The sequence below is a fragment of the Artemia sp. Qi Xiang Cuo genome, chromosome 2 (genome assembly GCF_049724085.1).
Source record: "Artemia sp. Qi Xiang Cuo chromosome 2, ASM4972408v1, whole genome shotgun sequence".
Classification (NCBI taxonomy): Eukaryota; Metazoa; Arthropoda; class Branchiopoda; order Anostraca; family Artemiidae; genus Artemia; species Artemia sp. Qi Xiang Cuo.
In genome coordinates this window covers 12,807,686-12,834,707 of record NC_142795.1, presented here as the reverse complement: position 1 = coordinate 12,834,707, position 27,022 = coordinate 12,807,686, and the positions used below count along the sequence as shown (strand labels likewise).

The window sequence follows — 27,022 nt, the reverse complement described above, 5'->3', positions numbered from 1 at the left end:
CCAAAAAAAGCAAAGAACTCCATTAAACCAAAAATGAACAAAAATAGAATCAAATAATCTACCAAAAATACAACTACCACAAATCAGTATCAATAAAGAAATGAAACCCAAAACAAACAGAAATTAAAATAAATAACAGAGTCAAACTTAAAACGAGCAGAAACTAATATGAGTAGGGTTCTAAACCCCTATGCTTTCTAAAAGCCAGAATATAATTTGCACTTTACTGGAAAAAATTTAATGAATTTACGGGAAAAATGTGCATTGTCAGTTTAATATACATATGCTGATATTTATTCCTTAAAATCTTAATTAATTTTCTATTTCTTTGATTTATTGATATGATACTGAAATGAAAACATTTAAAAGAATTTCTTTCAGTAAAGTACAGATCATATTCTGGCTTTTGGAAAGCATAGGGGTTTTGAGCCCTACTCATATTAATCTCTGCTTGTCTTGAGGCTGACTCTGTTATTTATTTTAATTTCTGTTTATTTTGGGTTTCATTTAAAGATTGATTATGACTTCTGGTAGTAGTATGCTTGGTAGATTATTTGGTTCTATTTTTGTTCATTTTTGGTTTAATGGAGTTCTTTACTTTTTTTAAAAAAACTTGTTTCGTGGAATTTATTTTTTAATTAATTTCTGCTTGTTTTTTTATTGACATAGTCTTTTTTAGCGAAAGTCATTTTCAGGGGAAAAGACTGAGCCTCTTCTAAGGTCAAACAACCATCCCTTCCATAAAAACATTAAATACCCCCTGGGCATTACTTACATTACTTACACCCATGGAAAAAAAGAATTAAACACGCATCCACGATCATTTTTATCTGAAGTGACAAAAAAAGTTTTTCTAACTGAAAGTAAGGAGCAACATCTAAAACTTAAAACGATTATTACGTATATGAGGAGGGTTGGCCCCTCCTCAACGCCTCGTCCTTTACGGTAAAATTTTTTCAAAACTTTTAAAAAAGCTTATTATTCTAATTAAACTCCCCTTGTGTTTAAGGAGTCGTTCTTAAAGAATTGGAACAAAAAGTCAAACTTTAGTGTAAAGAGCAATATATTGATGAGGGGACAACCCCCTCATGTGCACAACAGTTTTTGTTCGTTTTTAGTATTGATGTTGCTCCTTAATTTCAGTTGAAAAAACTTTCAGTTCAGTTTTTTTTATTTAACTTTTGATCGAATTAAATTACGTCGATAAATCTGGCTCCCTCTCAATGGAAAGTTCTTCCCACGTACCCACGTAAAATACCCTCTCTAACCGTCAGGAAAATTCCCTCCCCCTGACAATTCCACTCTAGATAAAAATCCCCCTAAAAATTCTAGCAGACAATTACGGGTGAAAAATGTTTCTTAGCTCACTTACATTTGAGAAAGACTTTAATTTCTGATTGTTTGACTATGCTGAACAAAATGACCATCTCAAAATTTCGATTGAACGACCCTGAGAAAAAAGGGGGCGTAGGAGGGGGGTTAGTTGCCCTCCAATCTTTTCGGTCACTTGAACTTTTAAGGGGCACTAGAACTTTTAATTTTCGCTCGAATTAGCCATCTCCCGATGTTCTAGGACCATAGGTTTGATACTATCAACCTTGGAAAAAAACACATATCCGTGATCTTTCGTCTGGCAAAAAATTAAAATTCCACATTTCTGCAGATAGGAGCTTGAAACCTCTACAACAGGGCTCTCTGATGTGCTGAATCTGATGGCCTAGTTTTCATTTACAATCTTTGACCACGAACTATTTGAAAATTCTAAAATTTACGCTTTAAAGGCAGGTACTTGAAAGTTCTGCAACAGTCAGTGGTGTAATTTTTCAAACAGTTCGTGGTAACGAACTGTAAATAAGGAGTAACACGGCTCAAAAGTAACCAAAACTCTAAAAAACGGAATTGTAATACCAATAGCTGCATCGAAAGAATCAAACTTTTATGCTGATTTCAAATATATAAGTGTCAGAAAGTTTAGTTTTATCCAAAGTTAAGAGCCTGAGAAAATTTGCCGGACGTTTACGGGTGAAAAATGTTTCTTAGCGCACTTACATTTGAGAAAGACTTTAATTTCTGATTGTTTGACCCTGCTGAACAAAATGACCATCTCAAAATTTTGATTGAACGACCCTGGAGGAAAAAGGGGGCGTAGGAGGGGGGTTAGTTGCCCTCCAATCTTTTTGGTCACTTGAACTTTTAAAGGGTTACTTGAACTCGTCACTTAAAAAGGGCACTAGAACTTTTAATTTTTGTTCGAACGAGCCATCTCCCGATGTTCTAGGACCATCGGTTTGATACTGTCAACCTTGGAAATAAACACACATTTGTGATCTTTCGTCTGGCAAAAAATTAAAATTCCACATTTCTGCAGATAGGAGCTTGAAACCTCTAGAATAGGGTTCTCTGATATGCTGAATCTGATGCCCTAGTTTTCATTTACAATCTTTGACCACGAACTATTTGAAAATTCTAAAATTTACGCTTTGAAGACAGGTACTTGAAAGTTCTACAACAGTCAGTGGTGTAATTTTTCAAACAGTTCGTGGTAACGAACTGTAAGTAAGGAGTGACACGGCTCAAAAGTAACCAAAACTCTAAAGAACGGAATTGTAATACCAATAGCTGCATCGAAAGAATAAAATTTTTATGCTGATTTCAAATATATGTCAGAAAGTTTAGTTTTACCCAAATTTAAGAGCCTGAGAAAATTTGCCTTAGCTTCAAAAAAAGGGGGGAAACACCCCCTAAAAGCCAGTAAATCTTAATGAAAATAACACCATCAGATTCAGCGTATCAGAGAATCCTAAAGTAGAGGTTTCAAGCTTTTGTACTTTTTGCCAGAAGAAAGATCACGAGTGCGTTTATTTTTTTTCTGTTTTTTATTCCAGGGGTGATCATATCGACCTAGTGGTCCTAGGTCATCGAAAGAGGGCTCATTAAAACGGAAATTACAAGTTCTAGTGCCCTTTGAATTTAACAAAAAACTGAAGGGCAACTAGGCCCCCTCCAACGCTCTTTTTGTCTCCGAAATTCACCCGATCAAAATTTTGAGAAACCCTTTTGATCATCATAGTCGAAAAATCTAATAAATTTGTCTTTGAGGACGACTTAATTTCCCATAGTTCTTGGGGAAGGGCTGAAAGTTATGAACTTTGCCCATTGTTTACATATAGTATTGGTTATTGTGAAGTATATAGACGTTTTCAGGGGGATTTTTTTCTGGTGGGGGGTCAGGGAAGGGGGTTAAGTGGGAGGATCTTTCCTCCCACTTTCCTCCCAGGAATTTTTCCTGGGGGAAGAGAATTTTCGGGAATTTTCCACGAAGCGGGCGCCGGATTTCCCACCAGTAAAAAAAAAACGATAACGATCAGAAACTAAATTAAAAAACAAGCTTTTTCAACTGAAAGTAAGGAGCAACATTAAAACTTAAAACGAACAGAAATTATTACGTATATGAGTGGGTTCACCCCCCTCGTCAATACCTCGCTCTTTAAGCTAAAGGTTTCTTAGTACTTTCAAAAGAGCAATTTTATTCTAATTAAACGATCTTTGTGATTCATAGGTCATTCATAAAGAATTGAAAAAAAAAATTTGAACTTTAGCGTAAAGAGAGAGGTATTCACGAGGGGGGTGAACCCACTCATATAAGTAATAATTTCTGTTCGTTTTAAGTTTTAATGTTGCTTCTTACTTTCAGTTGAAAAAACTTGTTTTTTTTATTTAATATCAAGATAACTCGCCTTTTCGGGGGTGTTTTGCCACTTTTTTGAAAATGAGAAGAACTATTTCTCGCTAATAAATGTTGGGGGGGGGGGGATTTATGTTATATGCGTCTTACATATTTAGAAACACCAAAGAGCACAATTTTGTAAGATATCAAACACCTTATCAAACCCCCTTTTTTTTAGAGTTTTGGTTCAAAATGAACAAGCGTATATAACCCGCCAAAATTTTGCAATCCAACCTAGGCCTGCTTTGTACATAAAGAATTGGTTTAGAAAATATCCTGACTAGCAAAACAAAGTGCTGATTAATTATCAGTGTATTGCAATCATTAGTAATGATAGCCTACTGACATTATCGAATTTCCTTTGCAATTGTATACTTTTTTGAAGTAATTTTCAATAGTAATTTTTATTCCCTATCTTTTTTTGTTGAATTACCGAAGGTTTAAACTTCTGTAAATTTCCCCATTCTCTTCCGTAGCACTGGCGGATCCAGGGGGGGCGAAGGGCACGCGCCACCTAACGTAGTCTAAAGTAGTGTAATTTACTTAATTAACGCAAGTTTGCGTTAATTTAAATTGCTCCTAACGCAATTTTATCGGATCAACCTATTTTGCCCCCCCCCCCATAAGAAAAAGTCCTGGGTCCGCTCTTGTTCCATAGTAGTGAAAAGAGGTCAATTTATGTTTGAGTTGAATATAAAAACACAAAAATGTTTCAACTGAAAGTAAGAGCAACATTACAAATTTAAACGAACAAAATTTATTCCGTATATTGACAGAATTCTGAAGACCGGAACATAATTTGCGCTTAACTGAAAAAATGAATGTGGATTGGCACTTTAATATGCATATACTGATATTTATTTCTTAGAGTCTTAACAATTTTTGATTTATTGAAGTTAAAAAGTGATAACATTTAGAATGTATTTCATTTTCAATAAAGTGCAAATTATGCTCGGATCTTCAGACGGTATGGGGGGCGTCAGCCGTACTCATGATAAATTTTTTTCGTTTTGAGTTTGACTCGGTTATTTATTGTAATTTTTGTTCGTTTTGTATTATATTTATTTTATTATGGTGATTTGTGGTAGTTTTACGCTTGGAAAAATATCTGACTGTTTCTGCTTTTTTGGCTTAATGGAGCTCTTTATTTTTCTTTGTAAAACTTGTATTTTGGAATTTTTTTTTAAATTAATCAGCACAAAAACCAATTCTTGTGATGGATCTATTGATATCAAAATCCCGTCTCTTAGAATTTCGATTACTATTGAGCTCAGTTGCTCCTTACTTACAGCTAGTTAGTTACCCCGAAGTATTTGATTGAATAAAAAAAACAAGATTTTTTTTTTTCAAATGGACGCAAGATATAACAATAAATCTTAAACGAACAGAAACGAATTCATATAGGAGGGGGTGCCACTTCCAGTACTTCACTTCTAAGAAGCCAATTCATTTGATGTTTCTGCTGAAATCCAAATACTGTTTTTAGAGTTTTTGATACTATTTAGACGATTCTTCGCTCCTTACTTACAGTTCGTTACCACAAAGTTTTTGAATAAATAAAAAAAACATTCAAATGAATGTAAAACGTGACAATAAAGCTTAAACAAACAGAAATAAATCCGTACATGAGGGGGTTGGCACTTCCTATACTTCATTTATTTCGTCATACTTCGAATTCCTTAATATGAAATTTCTGAACTTATCTTTTCTACATATGTCTGGATTTTGTTCGTTAACAACATTGTTTATTGCTCTTAACGTCCACATTGTTCTTTTTTCTTGGTTTCTAAATGCTCATTTTATCATTTTTGGCTGAGCAAGTTTAAATACATTTGTTTCTTTGCTAGCTAAATTTCCACTTTTTTTCTTTTTTAGTAAATTTTAGTACATTCGTTTATTGTTTACTTATTGTCACTTTGTGTTTTCTTGCTGAGTAGCTCAATACACTTATTTTTTTCTAACTAAATTCTATTTTTTTCTGAGTTCATTTTAATACTTTCGTTATTTGCTGACTAAATTTCCATTTTATCCATTATTTTGCTCAATAGATTTTGACAATTTTTTTGTTAACTAGATTTTCACTGTTTATAGTATACCTAAAATTAATACACTTAATAATTTGGCTATTTTGGCCTATTCCTCTCTTCTCAACAGGGGCGTCGTTTGGGGGTGGCAAGTGGGGCAGTTGCCCCCCACCCCCAAATAATGCAGAGAAGAAAATATTATACATCCAACGCTCTTTGAATATCCAGATTTGGACTCCTCTTGCCCCCCCCCCCCCCAATAAAAATGCTGGAGATTCACCCCTGCTTCTCAACCTTCACACATTTTCTGTTTAAACTCAAGATTTACTTCTGTAACCCTTCTGTCTGTAAAGCTGACCAATGATTGTTGCAGTATTTCACTTTGTCCTAGTGACATAAGCTAGTTCTGTTTAGAATGACAACAGTGTCTTATTAGCCTGAAAAGAAGCAGCTAAATTAAAAATTACAAATACCCTTGTTGTGCATTCTATATATCCCATTTGGGATAACATCATAGGGTTCAGATTATGTTATAAATCCCAAGGATTTCTTGCCCCAGGATCCCTCAATTCCACAAGAGAATCGTGTAACTGAGCCAAAATAATTGTTTTCAACAGAAAAATGCTAAATCGTATCGAAGTCAAAAGTACTTGTTACTTTCTCTTGCTTCATAAATCATTTGACGAAACGTATTCAATTCTCTTTTGAAGATGATGAAACAGTCATTTTTCAGCCAGAAAAGCTAAATAAGCGATTATAAGCAACCATATCATATTATTTAAAAATTCCAAATGGATTTTCGTCGTTGAACTTAAGAACTCTGTACAGGTTCTCTGAGCTTCATGGGATCCTGAGTTATTTTTATTTCGAGGTAACAATTTGGAGCATCCCGTTAATCCAGGATTTTCTCAAATACCATTTTCATGAAAAACAACTTTTCCTGACCGGGGAATTTTTTGTGCACTATACTTATTAAATCGTAATTTTCAGAAAAGGCATGTTACCTATTAGCATAGCTATATATTGATTGACCTGACATACTAACTTTGTAGATCTTAGCGATTTGACGAACCAATGAAATTCAGCATGAATAATATGACGGATAGAACTTGACTTTAACCTGATAATTTCAGTCACCACTAAAACATCCGTCATTATTTTGATCATATGAAGGTCCTCTGGGTTTTAATAGCATGTTTATATTTGTAATACATTCCAAATTTTCAAAGACGCGTTTCAATTAGCAGTGCGCAAAATAGCCTCATCGACAACTTCGTATGTCAGGAACTTTAGGAACCCTGGTAGAGGGGGCGAGTAACAAAAAAATTGATGATTTGACTAAAAAATTGACCCAAGTTTTAAAATTTAGGATTTGGGGGAGGCCCTCCCCTTGCAGAAGTTCCAGCTCATAGATAATGTATCTCTGCCAATCCATGTGAAGTCTGGTTGGTAACGAGTGGAATGACGATCCCTCAGAGTAATACAATAACTATATGAGATGTTTGTCTAGACATTGACAAGCAAACCAGATATATATGAATGCTTTGGTATAATTAACCCGTTGAAATAAATCGCAAGTAAAACCCGAGTTCTCTTCATCCTTCAGCTTTCTTATGATAGAATTTAAACATATTTGAAGTCAAGAATTTTTACTGATTGATTTTAAGCCTAACGGGACATAATAATAATAATAATCTGTATTAAGAACCTTTTAAAGCCATATACAAAAAAGCCAAATACTAAAGAAAAATTCCACTCGAGTACATATAATTGGTAAAGAAATTCAAAAAACACAAAAACAATGATAAAAAGTAAACTGAAGAATTTGCAAACCATTTAATAGCTCAAATCAATTCATGAATCAAGAATTTGATAATTCTGATATTAAAGAATTTAAGCTAAAAACTGGGCAACGTTTCAGTGTCATTTTCAGAAAACACAGAATAATTTAAATCAACTTAGATTTAATGAAATATGTACTTCCATTTCAATAAATAACTAACTTTCATTTTAGTTTGTAAATTCACATAATTGGACTTGAAAAACTCCATATTTACCATTCAATTTTTGTTGAATGATTTCCATTTTAAGCTTCAGCTTTGAATATAAACACCAAATTAAGACGAATGTATACATATATGTTATAAATAAAAAACAAAATGCAAGCAGCCATATTAATCATAGCGGATATCTCCAAGACCAACACCTGTTCTTCCTTTAGCTTCTGGTATCTTGGTCTCATATTGTGTGTTAGGGATTTGTTCAACTTCGGTTTCTTCCGTTCGATCAAAGTTATATGAACTAGTCTCGCTGAAAATTTCCGTACTTTTTGGAGCAGAAGAAAATACGGAGCTTATAGGATTGGATGTACCTCCAGAAGGTGTCTGAGTTTCTGGCACTCCTGAGTATAGTTCTTTCATTTGTTCCATAGTTGAATGACCACGGTAAGGAAGCTGACTTTTCGGGTACGATTCTAATGTGGGTATATACGGACCCATATTTTGCATTTGGTTGAAATGTGCTGCTGACTGAAAATAAACGACACAATAAGGAATACATCTTTAAAGGAAGAACGTCAAGAAGTACTTAGAAAAAATATGCTGATGTGCGCTAAGCTCGGTATTCATACTAGTATTACTAATGTACCATTTATAATAGTTTTTCAGGAGGGAGGGGTGAGATCAGTCTTACATGAATGGTAAATTTTTAAGGATTTTTTTGTCATGTCTTTTGCTTGGTCTAAAGAAAATGAATGTTACCAGAAGAACATACACTTCTAAATCGCTATGCACTTAAATTAGCCATCTGAATTTTGATTATCAATCGCACAAAAAATATGGAAGAAACGGTTCTAGGCGAATATCCCCCCCCCCCCACAAAAAAATTCCCTCTGTGGAAAATAAGGCTTTCCAAATTTGAAAATTTTATTTGAGTTTAATTTTTTAATTTCCGTAGGGGGATGGAATTTTGGTACTTGTGTATTATGCGCCACTTACTCAAGTTTACGCTGTGTAAAATTGGAGAACACATCCGGTTTTTTTTCGTTTGATTCTTCGTTATTTTAGAAATAAATTTGCGCTATAGATTTGCACATTAGGGGGGGGGGGTAAGCATAACAGGTCTGCATGCAAAATGTGTCTGGTACAATTATTCTGCATATTAGACAGATAGACACATAAGTGTATTTTAAAGCCAAACATACGGCCATGAACACAGTAAAATCACATAAATGAATATAGTGAATGGGGTGGGGGTGTTTACCCCCCCCCAAATGCCCTCCCATTTTTTTTAATTTCCGTAGGGGGATAGAATTTTGGTACTTGTGTATTATGTGCCACTCACTCAAATTTACGCTTGTAAAATCCGTGAACACACCGGTTTTCTTTTGTTGGTTTCTTCGTTACTTTAGAAATAAATTGGCGCTATAGATTTGCACATTATGGGGGGGGGGTAAGCATAACGGGTCTGCTTGCAAAATGTGTTTGGTACAAATATTCTGCATATTAGATAGATAGACAAATAAGTGTATTTTAAAGCCAAACATGCGGCCCTGAACACATTAAAATAATATAAATTAATATAGTGAATGGTGTGGGGGGTGTTTAACCCCCCCCCCAAAATGCCCTCCCCCACGAAAAATACCCCTCCCGCTAGAAATATCCTCTGGACAATTCAATCCTGGCGAAGATTTACCCCGGACTATTACCCTTAACATCACCGCGCATAAAATTAAATTGGCAAAGAGAAAGCAAGACATAAAGAAATTATGTGTAAGAATTCTTGCAAATTCACTCAGCGTAAAATTTCATCTCCTGGAAACTATTTAAAATTCTCCCAGCCACTATATTCATTTATGTTATTTTACTGTGTTCATGGCCGTATATTTGGCTTTAAAAACACTCATTTGTCTATCTATCTAATATGCAGAATAACTATACCAAAACATTTTGCATCAGACCCGTTATGCTTACTCCCCCACCCCCTAATGTGCAAATCTCTAGCGCAAATTTATTTCTAAAGTAACGGAGAAACTAACAAAAAAACCGATGTGTTCTCGAATTTTACACAGCGTAAACTTGAGTGAGTGGCGCATAATACACAAGTACCAAAATCCCCCCCCCTACGGAAATTAAAAAAATACAACTCAAATAAAATTCTCAAACTTGGAAAGCCTTATTTTACACGGGGGGTATTTTGTTGTTTTTTGTTGTTTGGGGGGGGGGTATTCGCCTGGGGGGGGGGAGGGTAAATGCCGGTCACCGGAAGAAACATACAGGGACCGTGCAGAAATGTCTTTCGAGGGGTGAGCAATAAGGAAAACTGGTAATTTGGATAAGAAATTCAAAAAAATGTGATTCTGATTCATTAGATTCTGATCTTTTTTTTTTTCAGAATATGAATAGCTTGAGGTTTTTGACGTTTGGGCATTGTCCATCCACTGCCCTGATGTTTCGTAAGCTTACAAATAAAGTCCTTGGGAAAGGAGGGGGTAGGTATCTACACACTCTCTATTCTTGGTCTACATCTTTATTATTGACACTGGGGGAAGGGTGTGAATAGCGCCCCTACCATTACGACGATCTTTTTCTATGTAACATAAAATATTACAAACACATGCCTAGCGGCACAGAAGTGGAAAAGGCGAAGTGAACATCATAAACCTTGCCAGGATATTTATTGACGCAAGTTTGCGTTAATTAGACTTGCTCCTAACTCAAATTTATCATCAACCTATTTGTGCGCCCCCCCCTAAAAAAAATCCTGGGTCCGCAATGGCTTCTGCCACATAGAAATTCAGAAGCCACGCAGAATTTCAATCCATTTGAACGATAATAGCCCTCTCCGTCCATCCGATATTAGGTAGTCGAAATATTATTAAGACTTTATTCAACAAAACTACTGTTCGTCAAAATTTTTGACAAAATTATAAATGTGATACAGTATTTTAATTCTTAAGTAGAAAAACTGAACAAAGTGGGAAGCTACAAATATTATAGAATGGCTATATACAATTTAAAAGTAAGAATTCGGGACCAGTAACCCATATCATATCTTAGTTAGCCCTGGACACTATTTGAAAGCGACCAGAAATTAATTTAGAAAAACATTTTTTCAACTTAAAGTAAGGAGCAACATTAAAACTTAAAACAAACATAAATTATTCCGTATGAGGGGGACTGCCTCTTCCTCAACCTCTCACCTCTTACGCTAAGTTTTACTTTTTGTCCCAATTCTTTAAGAACGACTGTTTTTTTTTATATTTTATTGTTATTATTACTCTTTAAATCTCACCTCATCGCCCCATATTAAAAAAAAATACTTTTAAAACATTATAAGATTCTAAGTGCCATCTACACATTATATGTGTAGGAAACAGCAAGAACGACAGTTCAAACCGAAGAGCCGTTAAGTTCGAATAAAAAGATTCTTTAAAGCACAAAAATATAGTGTACCAAATGAGGGGTTGATAAGGCAACAGCCCTCCCCCCTCATATGCGGTATAATTTCTGTTTGTTTTCAGTTTTAATATTGTTCCTGACCTTAAGTTGAAAGAAAAATATATATATATATTTTTCTTTATTAAATTCATGATGAAAGTCTCTTTACAAATGCATTCAAAAGGAGCAATTCACTAAAATTGGGGGGGGGGACAAAATTTATTTTTCAACATCTAGGAGAGGACAAATCTTTTTTGTTACATTTTTCAATGAAAATATCTAAATAAAAATACCAAAAAAAATTTGTGACTTTTCTGGAATATTCTTTTCATCTCCGTAGAAATTGATAGAGGTAATTAAAGGCTTCTCCACTCTGCACATGGTTAAGCGGGTAAGGACTCTACCTATTTTTGCTGTTATCGTAGAAACTAGTTCTATTTACCCTACTGAAAGACAGTGGCAAATAACAATAGCATTTAGTATAAAGTTTAAGCAATATAGGCAAATCAAAATGAGGGTGCAAAATTAAAAGACAAAATGGTACTTGTCTACAATATAAAACACATTCGAGAACTTGTATTGCGAATACCCTGTTTTTCACGCTGTCTATACCAGACAATAACCTTCGTCTCGTTGAGAAACTACATTATAGCTTTTTTTTTTAAATTAAATATTTAGTTAGTATTTTGGTTAGGTTATTTTAGGTTACGCATTCGCAGTAGTTTTCATAATTTTGTTACTATAGCATTTTATTTTCATCATATTTTATTTTATTTCATTAGCATTCACCAAACTTCACTTCTCGAGTGTATTATATACAATAGGCGAGTACCGAAAAACTCCCATTTCTTTCAGCAATCCTTTTCCTAAATTTTGGGTAATTATTTTTTCCCTCAATTTTGGACATCAGGAGCTGTATAAATTTATTTTGCAAACCCCCAGCTTTGATCTGAAATTTTTTATTTCCTATTATGAAAATCATTATCAAGCATGATTAAATGTGCCCTCGTCGAATCTAGGTTAACCATCTAAACTGATTAAAAATGTAAATTATTAAAAAATTATAAAGCAGTAAAAAGGTTAATTTTTTAATTAGGTCATCCCCTTATCTAGAGTTTCAAATTCCAGCCTGCTTAAGTTCGAGTTTAACTTTAGTTGATAACTAACCTTGCTCGTGAGCTGTAATAAAAAGGCGCGGTAAGCTTTTCAGATTTATTATTGACCACTGCTAGTCATCTATTCCTACAGCCCAAACATTACTTAATTTTCTCTTTTAGCGATTTTGTAAAAATGAAACAAAACCAATGATTCAAATTGTTGATATTGTAGAATCAGAAAAAAGCTGGATCTGTTACGTAATTAAATAAAAAAAGTTACGTAATTAAATAAAATGACGCTCAAGTCATTTAAAATCACTTCTCACTCAAATTCAACGGCCAATGTGCTTGAGCAGTGTTTCTTAAGGAATTGTGACAAAAAGCCCCCTCACACACGGAACGATTTTCGTTCGTATTTTACTCCTAACTTTCAACGGAAAACATCATTTTTTTTATTTAATTTCTGACCGTTTTTCAAATCTTGCCAGGATATTCCCCATGCCTATGTAAAATTTTCCCCACAAACTTTTCTCTCCACGGAAAATCCCTCCCCCTCCCGCGAAAAAAGTACTGATCTGACGTCTTTGAGAAAAAAAGGGGCCTTTTTCAGTGACCAAAAAGATTGAAGGGCAACTATCCCCTTCCCACGCCCATTCTCTCCAGAAAAAATATCTGATCAAGATTTTGAGGTAGCCATTTTGTTCAGAATATTTGAAATGCCTAACAAGTGTGGTTTTGGGAATGACATTACCACAACGGCCCGGGGAAAAGGACTGTAAGTTATGCAATTTTCCTGTTTTACATTTAGTATGTGTTATTGGGAAGTATGCAAGCATTCTTTGGGGGAAATTCTCTGCGGAAGGGAAGGGGTCTTCCAGGGAAAAAAATAAACTTGAAGAGGGCAGTTTCCAGGGTAAAATTTGCTAAAATTTTCTGGGGGAAACTTAAACACGGAGAGAATGTTCCGGATGAATTTTCCCAAGGGAGCGAGGAAAGGGGTTAGGTTAGAAAAATGAAACTTTCAGGGATGGGTCTACAGGCTAAAGGATGTCCCGGGAAGGTATTTTGAAGTACCTGGAAACTTTCCTCTTTAAGTTTAATTTTTTCCCTGGAAGTCCCCCTCCAATTTTCGCAGAGAATTTTCCCCAAGAATGTTTGTCTACTTCCCAAATATGAATGCTAAATGTAAAAAATGGGAAAATTGCATAGCTTGCAGTCATTTTCCCCGGGTCGTGGTACTTCAAAATACCTCTCCGGGACATATTTTAACCTGTAGACCTATCCCTAAAAGCTTCATTTTCCTAATCTACCCCCTTTTCAAAAAGTAGCTAAAGTAGAATTTTACTGAAAATTTGACATGAAAAATGATAAGACACTAAATAAAAACAAATATTTTTTTGGTAAAATTCTACTTTAGCTACTTTTGACTATCTTGGAGAGGGGTTAGGTTAAGAAAATGAAACTTTCAGGGATGGGTCTACAGGCTAAAGTATGTCCCGGGAAGATATTTTGAAGTACCCACCTCCACTCCTTCTCCCTCTAGAGGGTCCTGACCTTTGATGACCTTTAAAAATATGTGAGTTATAGAAGTGAAACCATGCAAAATAGATCTTCTGCTTAAATGAAGTACAACAAAATTGTTTTCAGCTTCACAACTTAGCTCAATCCCAATTTATAAGGTTTTAAAGATATGCAAATACATTTCCTAAATTTAGGAAATAAACTATTTATATGTCTTAAAATTCTTCTCAATTAACTGAAATTGCATTTTCAGAGCTAAAGCCAGAGAAAAAGTAACTGATAACTGAAAATTAAGGTAAAATGTTGTTTTGTAAAAATTTCAATGGGTATAGACCTGTCATGTAGGCAAATTTCATGACCCTCTAGAGGGAGAAGGAGTGGAGGTAGGTACTACAAAATACCTTCCCGGGACATACTTTAGCCTGTAGACCCATCCCTGAAAGTCTCATTTTCCTAACCTAACCCCTTCCCAAGATAGCCAAAAGTAGCTAAAGTAGAATTTTACCATTTTTTTTTCAAATGTCAGAAGGAGAAGTATCCGGAGGTAGGGGTGTCCACAGGAAGTTTTCCAGCGAGGGGGGTATTTTCAGCGAAAAATGCATTGTCCTGGTGAATTTCTCGGGGGACATTTTACGCGGGAGGAATTTTCCATGAATATATTGGCATTATTTGGAAGATGATCAGAAAAACTAAAAGAACCAAAAAAAACACAAGCTTTTCGACCGAAAATAAGAGGCAACATTAAAGTTTACAACAACAGGAATCATATCGTATATGGTTGGGGGTATCTTTTTCTCAATCCCTTCTTGTCCCAAGAACAACTGCTCTTACGTCGATAATGGAATAAGAGGTATTTTCACCATAAGTATAGTCTAAAAAGTGAGGGGTTGAGGAGCGGGTGGCCCCCTCATATAAAAAGTAATTTATGTAAACTTTAAGTTTTAATGTTGATTTTTACTTTCATTTGAGAAAACTTATTTTTCTATATTTATTTTCTCTATGAAGTAAATTGTGACATAGTCCTGAATATCAAATCATCTACAAATTCTTAAAGAATCGGGACTAAGGGTACTTTAGCGTAAAGAAAGGGATACTGAGGTGATGAAGGGACAGTTTCCTTCAAATAGGAAAACATTCTGTTCGTTTTAAGTTTTAATGCTGCTCCTTACTTTCACTTGAAAAAATGTATTTCATTTAGAGAGTTTACACTACTGTAATAGTAAGAATACTACTTGACATTCCTAGTTTGTATATTGTAAACAATCGCTATTTCTACTAAGAAAAAGAAAACGGTTAATGTAAAATTTCAACAGAATTAGTGACTCCATAATAGTGGGGGGGATTCCTTTGTATAATTCTGTATCGTTAAGTGAAAAACAGTTCGTTCTGCGTTTGAAGTGACTGTGACAAGTGACCACTATGAGCTCAAGGATTGATATGCAGAATCACTATTTAAAATGACTTTATGTAGTATTTTTGATTATGTCCCCCCTTCCAAATAATAAAAGTGATCTAATTTCAACCTCCCAAGTTTCATTGGTTTTGGGTTAAATAACCTTCCCGCAGGGTTCTCCCTTCTGTTTAAAAAATGGGAGCAAAATATCACTCCCATAACAATGAAATGAAAAAGTGAACCTTGAAACCAATTAAATTTTCTTTCAAATGAAAGTAAAGTTTGATATCTAAACTTATGGCTTATATACGAAAGATGCTGCCATTCCCTTAGGTCTCCCCCCCCTCTTTTTGCGCTCAAGTTGGACTGGCTGTACTGAAAGCATTTTTGAGTATTGTGTATCTAGCCAACAAGTATGGGCAATATATTATTTACCATATATCTTTTAAAACAATTTAGCTAAGGTTTTATTTTACAAAGTGAGCATTATTTCTAATGGATTTTGATTTTTGTTTATTTTAAAGAATAAGGATATTTTATTTTTAAAACTATAAATAAACTTTTCATTCTCGAAACAGCATAACGATAATTTGTATTATTTTTTTCTCTCTCTCAAATCTCTCTAGTGCATAAAATTTCGCTCTTAAATAACTTAGAAAATCAAAAGTTTTAACATAAAAAGAGTAAGGGTTGAAGAAGTAGGAGTCAACCTAAATATTGGATGTTTTCACTTCATGTTAAGCTATAGTGTGACTTTAATATCATAAATATCGCTCTTTCATATTATAAATACGTTCTAAGACAACACTGGCTATAAGTGACGTATGAAACAAGAAAAAAAAATAATGAAAAAATAAAATATAATATCAATGTATTTCCATTTATTATTTTTGTTTCCATTTACTATTTTTTTTCTTCTTCTTTGTTTGATACGTCTTTAATATAGCTCTGTAATATCAATATAATCTGGAGTGCTTTTTCAGACCCATGCTCTTATGCTAAAGTTTTACTTATGCATGAAAAAACGCTTCGAGAATAAGGGAATATCTAGTGTATTTGCTTTACACGTTCGCCAAACAAGGAATATGATATGTTGAGATACACAATATATATTTTCCTAGAAATATAACAATTTTACAAGTAAACTTGTAAATATTATAAAAGGATGAAGAAAAATTTGGTAAAACTATTTTCAGGGTGGGAAAGGGCTTTAAGATCAAGTTTTTACTGCCGATTTAAAATTAGAAAGTAGCCTTGATGATTTCAATAGCATTTTACACCTAGGAAAGCATTGTTTACCCTTTTCTTCAATTTCATGATTCTGAGCTGCCCTAACTTAAAAAAGTATACCTTAAAGAACTTTCCTATTTTCATGAATGATTATAATTCTTGAAACAATTTATGAAACAGAACTGGCCAAATGAATGTCAAAGTCTTAATGACTTACGCGCTTTATTCTGCCTAGTTTGACAGTCGAAAAGATATTCTAAGGAAAACTAGTTTTAATGATTAAAGCATGTATTTTAATGTGTTGTTAAATTTCTTTTTAATTGCAGATGGCACATCTTGGATTTTACGTATGTCTTTTGGTCGCTATTTCCAACGCAGCTTTAATAACGAAACGTCATTTACATCACCAGGAATCTTCTGATGCATTGACAGAACCTGCCCATACTGGGTCGTTCAGTGATCATCAAAAGACCCTACCTACCGATGATTCCAAAGGAAGAAACCCTGATGAGCCCCAGGGAATCCAGGAAGAACACATCAAACATGAGAGAGACACACAGAACCACGACAGTGCTGAAAAAGAACAATACGCTGGGAAGGATTCTTATGAGCTTGAGGAAGGATTGCATGAATATGACGAGCATTCCCAACACGCTAGAGACTTGAATGATCAAGAAGACCTTGCTGAAGAACAAGATCAGGAGACCGACGGAGACGATGATGAAGAAGCTTTCACTGACAACGTGGACCTAGTATTGACAATGAAAAGGTTTGCCCATGAAGCCGTAGAAGCAATCAGTGAAATAAATTTAAAAGAAATCGTATCTGAGGCTGTGAATGATACAGCTCTACAACCAATTTTTGAACATCCTATTAGCAAACGGGCATTAGAGCTCCTACCTCTTCTCCCTGCAGCTGCTATTCCTCTCATTGAAACCATTATTGGTCTTTTTAGTGGACTCGGTGTAGCAACTTTTATGGATATAATTCCTACACCTAAAGAAATGATAGAAAATATGCTAGGAGTTAATTTAGACGTTCCAGAGGGCTTTCATGAAGTATTACCGCTTCCAAAGAAGAAGGATAGCGATGATGATTACCATGATCACCATTATGGAGGATATGATAGCTATGCTCCCCATGGCTATCCTCCCCATGGCTATGCTCCCCATGGCTACTGAAACTGCTCGATAGCTCTTATTTATGTATATTATATCTACATTATTTATCTATAAATATATAAGTTGATCTTTACTTTTTGGTCGATTGTTTGAACATACTGTGAGTGGTTAAATCCTAGCTATTTAGAGAAAATTCGTATAAGATAGATTTTAGACATTTTTGTCTGATAGTTACAGATTCCTGCTCTTATTTGCTTTAGGTAGGGTTGCAGGAAATTGGAATTTTGATAACAGTAAAAACATGGAATTTTGATAACAGTAGATGCATCAAAAGAATTGAATTTTCATGCTGAATCCAAATAGATAGAATTTACACTAAAAGAATTCACACTAAAAGATTCAACAAATCGCAAGACCTTCTTGCAAAGGTTCCAATCTAATAGAATGCGAAAATTTATAGTTTTTGCCAGGAAAAAGATTTTTGATAAAGGGTAATTTTAGAAAAAATAAGGAAAGACCCCCTAAAAGCTATAGAAACTTAATGAAAATTACACCATATTCAGCGTATTCAGCATATTTGAATTCATATTCAGCGTATCAGAGAACCCTACTGTAGAGCTTTCAAGCACCTATTTACAAAAATGTGGAATTTTGCATTTTTTGCCAAAGAAAAATGATACGTGTAACACGGATGCGTGTTTATTTGTTTTTTTCCAGGGGTGATCGTATCGACCCAGTGGTCCTAGAATATCGTGTAAGGGCTCATCGGAACGCAAATTAACAGTTCTAGCGCCCTTTTTAAGTGACCAAAAAATGGAGGGCAACTAGGCCCCCTCCCACGCTCATTTTTCCCCAAAGTCACCCGATTCGGTTCAGCATGGTCGAAAATATGATAACTATGTCTTTTAGGATGACATAATCCCCCGAAGTCCCCGGGGGGAGGGCTGAAAGTTATGAACGTCTCCCAATGTTAACATATAGTATTCGTTATTGGGAAGTATACAGACGTTTTCAGGGGGGCGTTTACATGCGTTTTTTATTGTTTAAAAAAAAGTAGAGTTGTGAGAAAGTCAAACTTTAGCGTAAAGAGCGAGGCGTTGAGAAGGGGACAGCCCCTTTCATATACGGAATAATTTCTGTTCGTTTTAAGTTTTAACTTCGTTCCTTACTTTCAGTTAAAAAAAACTTGTTTTTTTTATTTAATACTATAAAAAACGAATAGAAATCAAATACAACAAACATGTTTTCTCAAATGAAAGTGAAGAGCAAAATTAAGACTTTAAAGGAACATAAATTATTCTGTATGTGAGGCGGCCTGTCCCACACGAAAACACCGTTCTTTACACTGCAATTTGAATCTGTGTCTCTAAGAACGACTGTTCTAAGGTCGATACGAAATAAGAACTATTTTCAAACCACATTAAGAGTTTGGCGTAAAAAGCGGAGTTTTCAGAAGGAGGGAAGCCTGCCTCATACAAGGAATAATTCTTGTTTGTTTTAAGTTTTAATGTCGCTCTTTACTTTCATTTGAGAAATTTTTTTTTCTATATTTAATTTCTCTAAGAAGCAAATGATGACAGAGTACTGAATATAAAATCATTGGACCTCCCAATAATATAAAGCGTTACAAAGAAAAATAATAATGAATCAGGTTTGTGTCTTAAAACTCTTGGTCAAAACAATGATATTTGAAACCAACTTCTCGAGATCTCTTAAATGAATAATATTTGAGTGCAAAGTGACTGTCTTTGTATACCACTGACTAGCTATTAAAACAATTCAGAGGATAGTATGTCCCCTTCTATGAGGCACAGCCTCTTAACTTTTGTCACACAACTTTGTGTGACGTCCTTCCAGTCAGCATAATGGGTGAATATACCCTCTTACGTCCTTTAAGTTGGAAGAACATATTTTGACTAAGGGTTCAGCAGGAATGACGAGTAAGCGACAAATATTTTCTTACTATAGTTTTTTTTGCAATGAATTGAAGAACATATTCATAATACTAATTTTTACACAAAGGTGGAAAGGGAATGAGGGTATATTTATTTATACATCCTCTCTATTGAAATATTGAATCAAGGCCTGATCAATCAATCAATTTTTAATCAATCAATAATCAATCAATTTTTAATCAATCAATATTTAAGCATTGCATACCCCTTCCCTTGGAATAATTTCAGGGTGCAGATCATACTTGAATCAGTTGTTAAAGTCAATGAGAAATTCAAGAAAAAAACTTCAGCGTAAATGGTTTGGGTATTGGGGGTTCCTAACCATCTCGTAAATAAGATAGTTTGTATTTGTTGTAAGTTTAAAAAAATCACTCTTCACTTTCAATTCAAAGAAGACATACTTTTCAACTAGTTAGCAGCAACGACCTGTAAGTAAGTTTTAGTTCGATAACGAACTAAAACTTTTCAGTTTAATGTTACCAATTAAAGTTATGACCCTGATAAAATCAACCAGATTAAACAGTTCGTGGTAACGAACTGTAAGTAAGGAGCGACCCGGCTCAATGGTAACCGATACCCTAGAAAACGGGTTTTTGATACCAATAGATACATCAAAAGAATCAGATTTCAATGCTAAACTAAAATATATAGTTTTCATCAAGTTTAGTCTGACCCATCAAAAGTTACGCGCCTGAGAAAATTTGGCTGATTTTCGAAAAAAGGGGGAAAGGCCCCCTAAAAGTTCTAGAACCTTAATGAAAATCACACTATCATATTCAGCGTATCAGAGATCCCTACTGTAGAGGTTTCAAGCTCCTATCTACAAATGTGGAATTTTTCATTTTTTGCCAGAAGAAAGATCACGGATGCGTGTTAATTTGTTTTTTTCCCTAGGGGTGATCGTATCGACCCAGTGGTCCTAGAATATCGTGGAACGGAAATTAATCATTGGAACGTAAATTAAAAGTTATAGTGCCCTTTTTAAGGGACCAAAAAAATGGAGTGCAACTAGGCCCCATCCCACGCTCATTTTTTCCCCAAATTCACCTGATCAAAATTTTGAGATAGCCATTTTGTTCAGCATGGTTGAAAATATGATAACTTTGGCCTATAGAATGACTTAATCCCCCGAAGTCCTCGGGGGGAGGGCTGAAAGCTATTAGCTTTACTCCATGTTAACATATAGTATTGGTTATTAGGAAGTATAAAGACGTTTCCAGGGGGGATTTTTTCTGGTAGTTGGAGGTGGGTGGGTCGGGGATTATGTGGGAAGATCTTTCCATGAAGGAAGTTTTCATGGGGGAAGGGACATTGCTATGAAGGAGGTGCCAGATTTCCCAGCAATATTTAAAAAAAAGATCAGAAATTAAACATAAAAAAAACAAGTTGTCCAACTGAAAATAAGGAGTAACATCAAAACTTAAAACGAACAGAAAATATTACGTGTATGATTGGGTTCACCCCCTAGTCAATACCTCGCTCTAGAATACCCAGGAATCAAACATGTCTATCAGGGGGACGAGTTATATCACCATGAGCGGTAGAAATAGTTTGAACCAAAGGACAAGAAGTGCCTGATCTGGAAAACATAAGTAGACTAAATTTAGCTGGATTTAGGACAAGGCAAATTGCATCGAATCAAGCAAAGGTTCTTTTTAGAAGAGAATACACTTTCTTGATAAGGGAGGCATCATTAATTTCTGGACGCCTAGGAGTACTATCATCAGCAAATGCAAACAGCACTAGATCTAGAGCTGCGTCACTAGGTGGAACAAAATTGTGATCACAAATACTACAGCAGCTTCGTTTAGTTTGTTCGGATACACCAATAAAAAAAATCATTGATGAATATAAGGAATAAAAGAGGTCCTAGGATAGAACCTTGAGGGACATCAAAATCAACACGGAATTGATCTTGAAGCTTGGGGCCAATACTGATATACCTTCCAAATAAATAAGTTTCAAACCAATGATAACTGATTCCCCGTATCCCTATGTGCTCTACTTTTGAGAGTAGGATAGTATATGATATGCTGTCAAACGCTTTTCTGACATCAAGGATAATTGCAGCTGGAATGCTACCCTCATCAAGTGCCTTGTGAATAAACTTCAGCATGGCCATGCAAGCATGTTCTGTTGAGTGGTTAGGGCGAAAACCAAACTGATTGCAATCGAAAAATTATTTTTTATCAAGAATCGACAAAAGTCTAGAGTACATACATTTTTCATAAATTTTTACTAAGGGCTGATAAAAGAGAAATTGGTCGACAATTAGAAGGATCCTCTCTAGAACCACCCTTATGGAGAACAACTAATCTGGCAGATTTTAAGGTACTAGGAAAAGTTCCATTCAAAAATGATAAGTTAACAAGAATGGTGAGAGGAGATAGAATAGAGGGTAGAATAAACTTTAAAGCCTTGGCAGGAATTTGGTCAGGTCCACAAGAGGAAGATCTACAGTAGGGTTCTTTGATACGCTGAATCTCATAGTGATATTTTCATTCAAATTCTAGGAATTAAACGGAGTTTTTTCCCCTTTTTTTAAAATCAGACAAATTTTCTCAGGGTCGTAGCTTTTGATGGATAAGACTAACTTTAATGAAACTTATATATTTGGAATCAGAATAATAAGCCAATTCTTTTGATATATCTATTGGTATCAAAATTCTGTTTTTTAGAGTTCCAGTGACTATGAGCCGGGTCGCTCCTTACTGGATAATTGCAAATATGTCCACTGCCCTGTAATGAACTTTCTGCAAAATAACTGGGAAGAAGGAATTCAAGACGATATTATTATTCTACACGCAATCGACTTTTTTGAATGCGGTGTTATTGCTAATGCAAAAAATGAATTTTGGGCGAAGGTTAGGCCTAAAAATAATTGCCCACGGCCCATCGGCACGAAAGCTTATACAAATAATGTAAAATATATTCTTGACCTTATTAAAACTTTGGACTCCGAGGAGTTGAATTTGTGGAGATGAACTGAGGAGATGAATTTTGGGCGAAGTTTAGGCCTAAGCATAATTGCCCACGGCTCATCGGCGCGAAAGCTTATACAAATAATGTAAAATATATTCTTGACCTTATTAAAACTTTGGACTCCGAGGAGGTATCGACTCCCATTTATGTTATGAAGTCCCCCACCGAGGTTCCCATTCTGCCCGCTGTGGCTTACTCTAGGCTTTCTACAAAGGTTAATCACGTGGAAAAACTACTCAAGGTCGTTGTGACAAAGCTGGATGCTTATGAATTGAATTACCCGCAACTGCCTAAGCCTACAAATCCCGACTCACACGCTATTATTGTTGTGTCGGACCTCCCCCCTACTCTCTCAGACCCAATAAAACGAAAAGTTGTGATAGATCAGATAAATGGTCATAAATCAATCACTAGTATACGTCCTGTACGTGACAAACTAATTATCAGTATAGGTAAGTCAGTTGCCGAAGATTTCCGTGAGTCAGTAACTGGAGTGATAACTGGCTCTTCTCCGAAAGTCCAAACCAAGAAGTTTTACGGTCTCTTGAAGGGAATTCCAAGTGATTTGGAATTATCTCAGCTGATATCCTGGCCTGGTGTTTTGGACGCCTCTAGGCTAGGGAAATCCACAGTAGTAAAACTTGAATTCTGTGATGCAATGTCAAGATCCGAAGCACTCAGATAGGCTCTTAAAGTAGGATACGAAAACCTAAGCGTTTATGAGTTCAAGGCGATGCCCCGTTGCTGTAACATTTGCCGGTCTCCTGAACATCTCCAGTCGTCTTGTTCCAGTGTATCAACAAACTGTGCGCGATGTGTCAGCCCTCATGTCTTCGATAGGGACTCGCTTTGTAATTTGTCATCAAAGTGTGCAAACTGTGGAGGTAATCATGTTTCGTTTAGCCTCACGTGTCCTAAACCGAAAATAATTGCAAGTCTCAATTTGCCAAAAACTAATTAATGTCTGTATCAGTATCAGTCGTGTCTTTTAATATTCATGAGACAAAAAACAAGGATCTGACCATTGATGAACTATACAGTAAGTTTGACATTGTATGCTTTCAGGAACATCTTTTGACAGGAACGAGTGTTAATTTCCTGCGCCGCAGTGCTAATAATTTTGCTTAGACAACAAATGCTATTTCTACTTCTGGAAGGCCTTCCGGGGGCTTAGCATGTATTATTAAACAAAAGCTCAGCTTTTTGTCTCCGTCATGTTATTTTTCTGACGAGCATTTTCTAGCTATAAGACTAGACAAAACCGTTTCAATACATATATGCCACATGATGGGAAGAATATGACTTCTCTGAATAAGTTCTCCAAAGTATGTGCAAGTTTAAAAACTCTCCTCCATAGAATAAGCAAGGAGGGTTACGAATTTATGTTCATTGGTGATGTGAACACTGACATAAAGCTTGATTCTGTGCGTACTATGAACCTTCTTGATAGTCTTCCTGATTACAGAATATTTGCGAAGGATCTATCTTTTTCGTACGTGCATAATTCTGGCAGCTTATCAGATATTGATCATGTAATTTGTTCCCCGTTTATTTCATCTTCAACAGTGCACGTCCACGAAGATGAGCAGGATATTGACCACCTTCCACTATCGCTCTACCTTTCGATTAGAACAAACAGTACATCCCTGGCAGATTCTTCTGCCTCTAAATGGTTTGTTCAGAGCAACTGGAAAAATGCTAATATGTCACTATATATTTCAACCCTGGCAACACTCCTTGGTTCTTTACGTGTACCCTTTCATTTACTCCAGCTAAGTGTTCGCTCTACAAAAAGCAATTATGATCTGAATCAGCTCTACAACCGAATTGTGAGGTGTTTAAAACGTGCCGAGGAGGTTGCTGCGCCTCAGCAGAGAGTGAGATGAAGAACAACGAAACCAATATAGTCCTGTGCCCCTGAACTGAAAATCGTGGAAAACAAAGCCAAATTGGGGCAACGAATATGGATTGATAATGGTCCACCACTATCCGGAAATGTATTTGAAATAAAACAAAAAACTAAGCGTGTGTTTAAAAAACGTCTGCGATCAAGCCGATATAAAGGGTTAGATTGTCCTACCAACAAGAGTGAATGGGCTAAAGTGATTAATTCAGCTAAGTTAGATAATTCAGGAAATCTTAATTGCCCCATCTTACCAGCTGCGTGGTATGACCACTATTCAGTTATATTTTCCAAAGTGAATTAAGCGGTGAACGCATTTTGATCAAAATTGCTTGATTCGGTTCTCCCGTCCTCCTTGGCTCAGGCACAAGTTTTACCCGTTTCTGTTGATGATGTAATTGCATCTGTTAAGAAATTGAAATCAAGCTCTGTTGATGTTAAAGGAATTAGTGTTTTTCATCTGAAAATAAATTGCCCGTCTTTGTTTTTCCATTTACAGTTGCTTTTCCAAATGTGTATTTGTTTTTCTCTTGTTCCTGATAGCTTTTTGTGTTGAACTGACACTTCTGTTCTTAAACGAGGTAAGAATCCATTGGACTGTTCTTCTTACAGGCCAATCACTGTTGCTTGTAATCTTAGTAAAATTCTTGAATATATCCTACTTCCTTTCATCAATTTGAATGCTAATTTTGGGGAGAACCAGCTCGGTTTTCGGTCTGGCATCGGTTGCCAGCGCGCTCACCGTGCCCTGGCTTGCCTTCTTAAAGATTAATCAAAAAACTTTTTCCACAAAATAAGTTTTTCAAAGAAAACTAAAGAACTCCATTAAACAAAAAATGAACCAAAATAAAATCAAATAATCTACCAAGCGTGAAACTACCAAAACTCAGCATCGATAAATAAATGAAACCCAAAACGAACAGAAATTACAATAATTAACCGAGTCAAACTCAAAACGAGCAGAAATTAACATAAGTTGGGCGCAAAACCCCTATGCCTTCCCAAGGCCAGATGCACTTTACTGAAAAAATACAAATGAATGTGCATTGTCAGTTTAATATAAATACACTGATATTTAGTAATCAAAATGTTAATATTATTTGATTTTTTAAAGTTATAAAAGCAAAAAAAGTTATATTTTTTTCAGTAAAGTGCAAATTTTGTTCTGGCCTTCGGAAGGCATAGGGGTTTTGCTTAATTTTAGTTTTAACTTAATTACTAGCTAGAAAACTCCTAACATAATTTTCGAACATACCAAACGAGTGGCAGCTTCTTGCAGACACAGATGGCGTGTTCCAAATCATGTTGCAAGTTGTCAGAGGGTTGAAATCAGACCTCACTGATGGAGTATGAAGAATCTGTAAATTGCTGGAAGTGCGGAGATGATAAGTCGATTAATCAGAAACAAAAGATATATTTTTTTACATAGAGCAGCAGGAAGATGGCCGTGCAACTGTATAAAGATGAAAGAAGAAAAGAAAGAAAATAGAGAGATTTCAAATAAAGCAAGGATTTAAGTGAAGATCAGTTTGTCTCCTTAATAAGAGTCCTTGCTTTATCATAAAGTTTTGAAAGTGGCATCAGAGACGAGGGAACAGTTGACATCCAAATAACAGAAAAATATGAAACATAAGACTGAACTAGGCTGTAGAACAAGATTCTAAGAATCAACCCTGGAAATATGTGTTTAAGCTTTCTAAGGATTCCAAGACTCCTGGAGACTTTCATTTTAATCAGGTCAATATGATGCTTGAAGGAAAGATTTTCGTCAATCAAGATGCCTAGGAATCGAACGTAACGACCCTAGCTCTACTTAGAGAACCTCTTGATACATGTATTTCATTTTAGTCAGGGCAAGCCCTTGAAACTCTGGAGAAAATGAGAAAAAAGACTTTCCGACATTTAAGGCAAGATAATTTACATCAAGCCACTGGATAACTCTTTCAAAAAGGTCTTTCATCTTTGAACGAAGATCAGACTCAGTTCTACCAGCTGTGCCAAGAGTTCTGTCATCAACAAATGCAATAAGTGCATCCGGTAAGGAAAAACTGTCATAATTAATGACAGATGCTGGTTGACAAAGACGACAGCAAATGGTAGGTTTTAAATTTTGACTGAATTAATAAGGTCATTGAAAGAGATTAAAAAGAGTATCGGCCCAATAACAGATCCTTGTGGGACGCCGAACTCTATTCCCGAAGGGTTCAAAAATTGCGGATCAACCGAGATGACTCAACCAGATAAATATGATAGAAATCAAGAATAAGTATTCCCTCTTATACCAATTTGGGACAGTTTCCAAAGAAGAATCTTGTGTGATAATGAGTCGAATGCTTTTCGTATATCGAGAAAAAAAGCAGCAGGTATCAGACCAGAGTCAAAAACTGAATGTAAATAATTCAAAAGAGTTGCTCATGGATGCTCAGTTGAGTGGTTCGCCCTAAAACCAAACTGAAAATCATGAAAATAGTTTTTACAATTAAGAAAATTAAGTAGTCAAGAAAGCATAGCTTTTTCAAATATTTTACTAAACACTGATAAAAGGGATATCGGACGATAATTTGCAGGATCATTCCATGATCTACCTTTAAAAAGAATAATAACGTGAACACGCTTTAAGCACTTGGGAAA

General features: G+C 35.3%; 3 protein-coding genes across 4 annotated transcripts in view; 1 reads left to right on the top strand and 2 right to left on the bottom strand.

Moving 5' to 3' along the window:
* The window catches only part of LOC148954909 (xaa-Pro aminopeptidase ApepP-like), a 582,094-nt gene that overhangs the window by 51,785 nt on the left and 503,287 nt on the right, over nt 1–27,022 (bottom strand). The gene's annotated exons all lie outside the window — the stretch shown is intronic.
* Nucleotides 7,508–25,760, bottom strand: LOC148954912 (uncharacterized). The gene is made up of 2 exons (XM_089107983.1): nt 25,647–25,760; nt 7,508–8,279 (listed from the first exon to the last, which is right to left on the bottom strand). Exon 2 carries the CDS (start codon nt 8,256–8,258, stop codon nt 7,926–7,928), a length of 333 nt encoding a protein of 110 aa, XP_088964109.1. The 5' UTR covers nt 8,259–8,279; nt 25,647–25,760; the 3' UTR covers nt 7,508–7,925.
* LOC148954913 (uncharacterized) lies at nt 16,757–17,611 on the top strand. The gene has a single exon (XM_089103469.1). It carries the CDS (start codon nt 16,757–16,759, stop codon nt 17,609–17,611), a length of 855 nt encoding a protein of 284 aa, XP_088959595.1.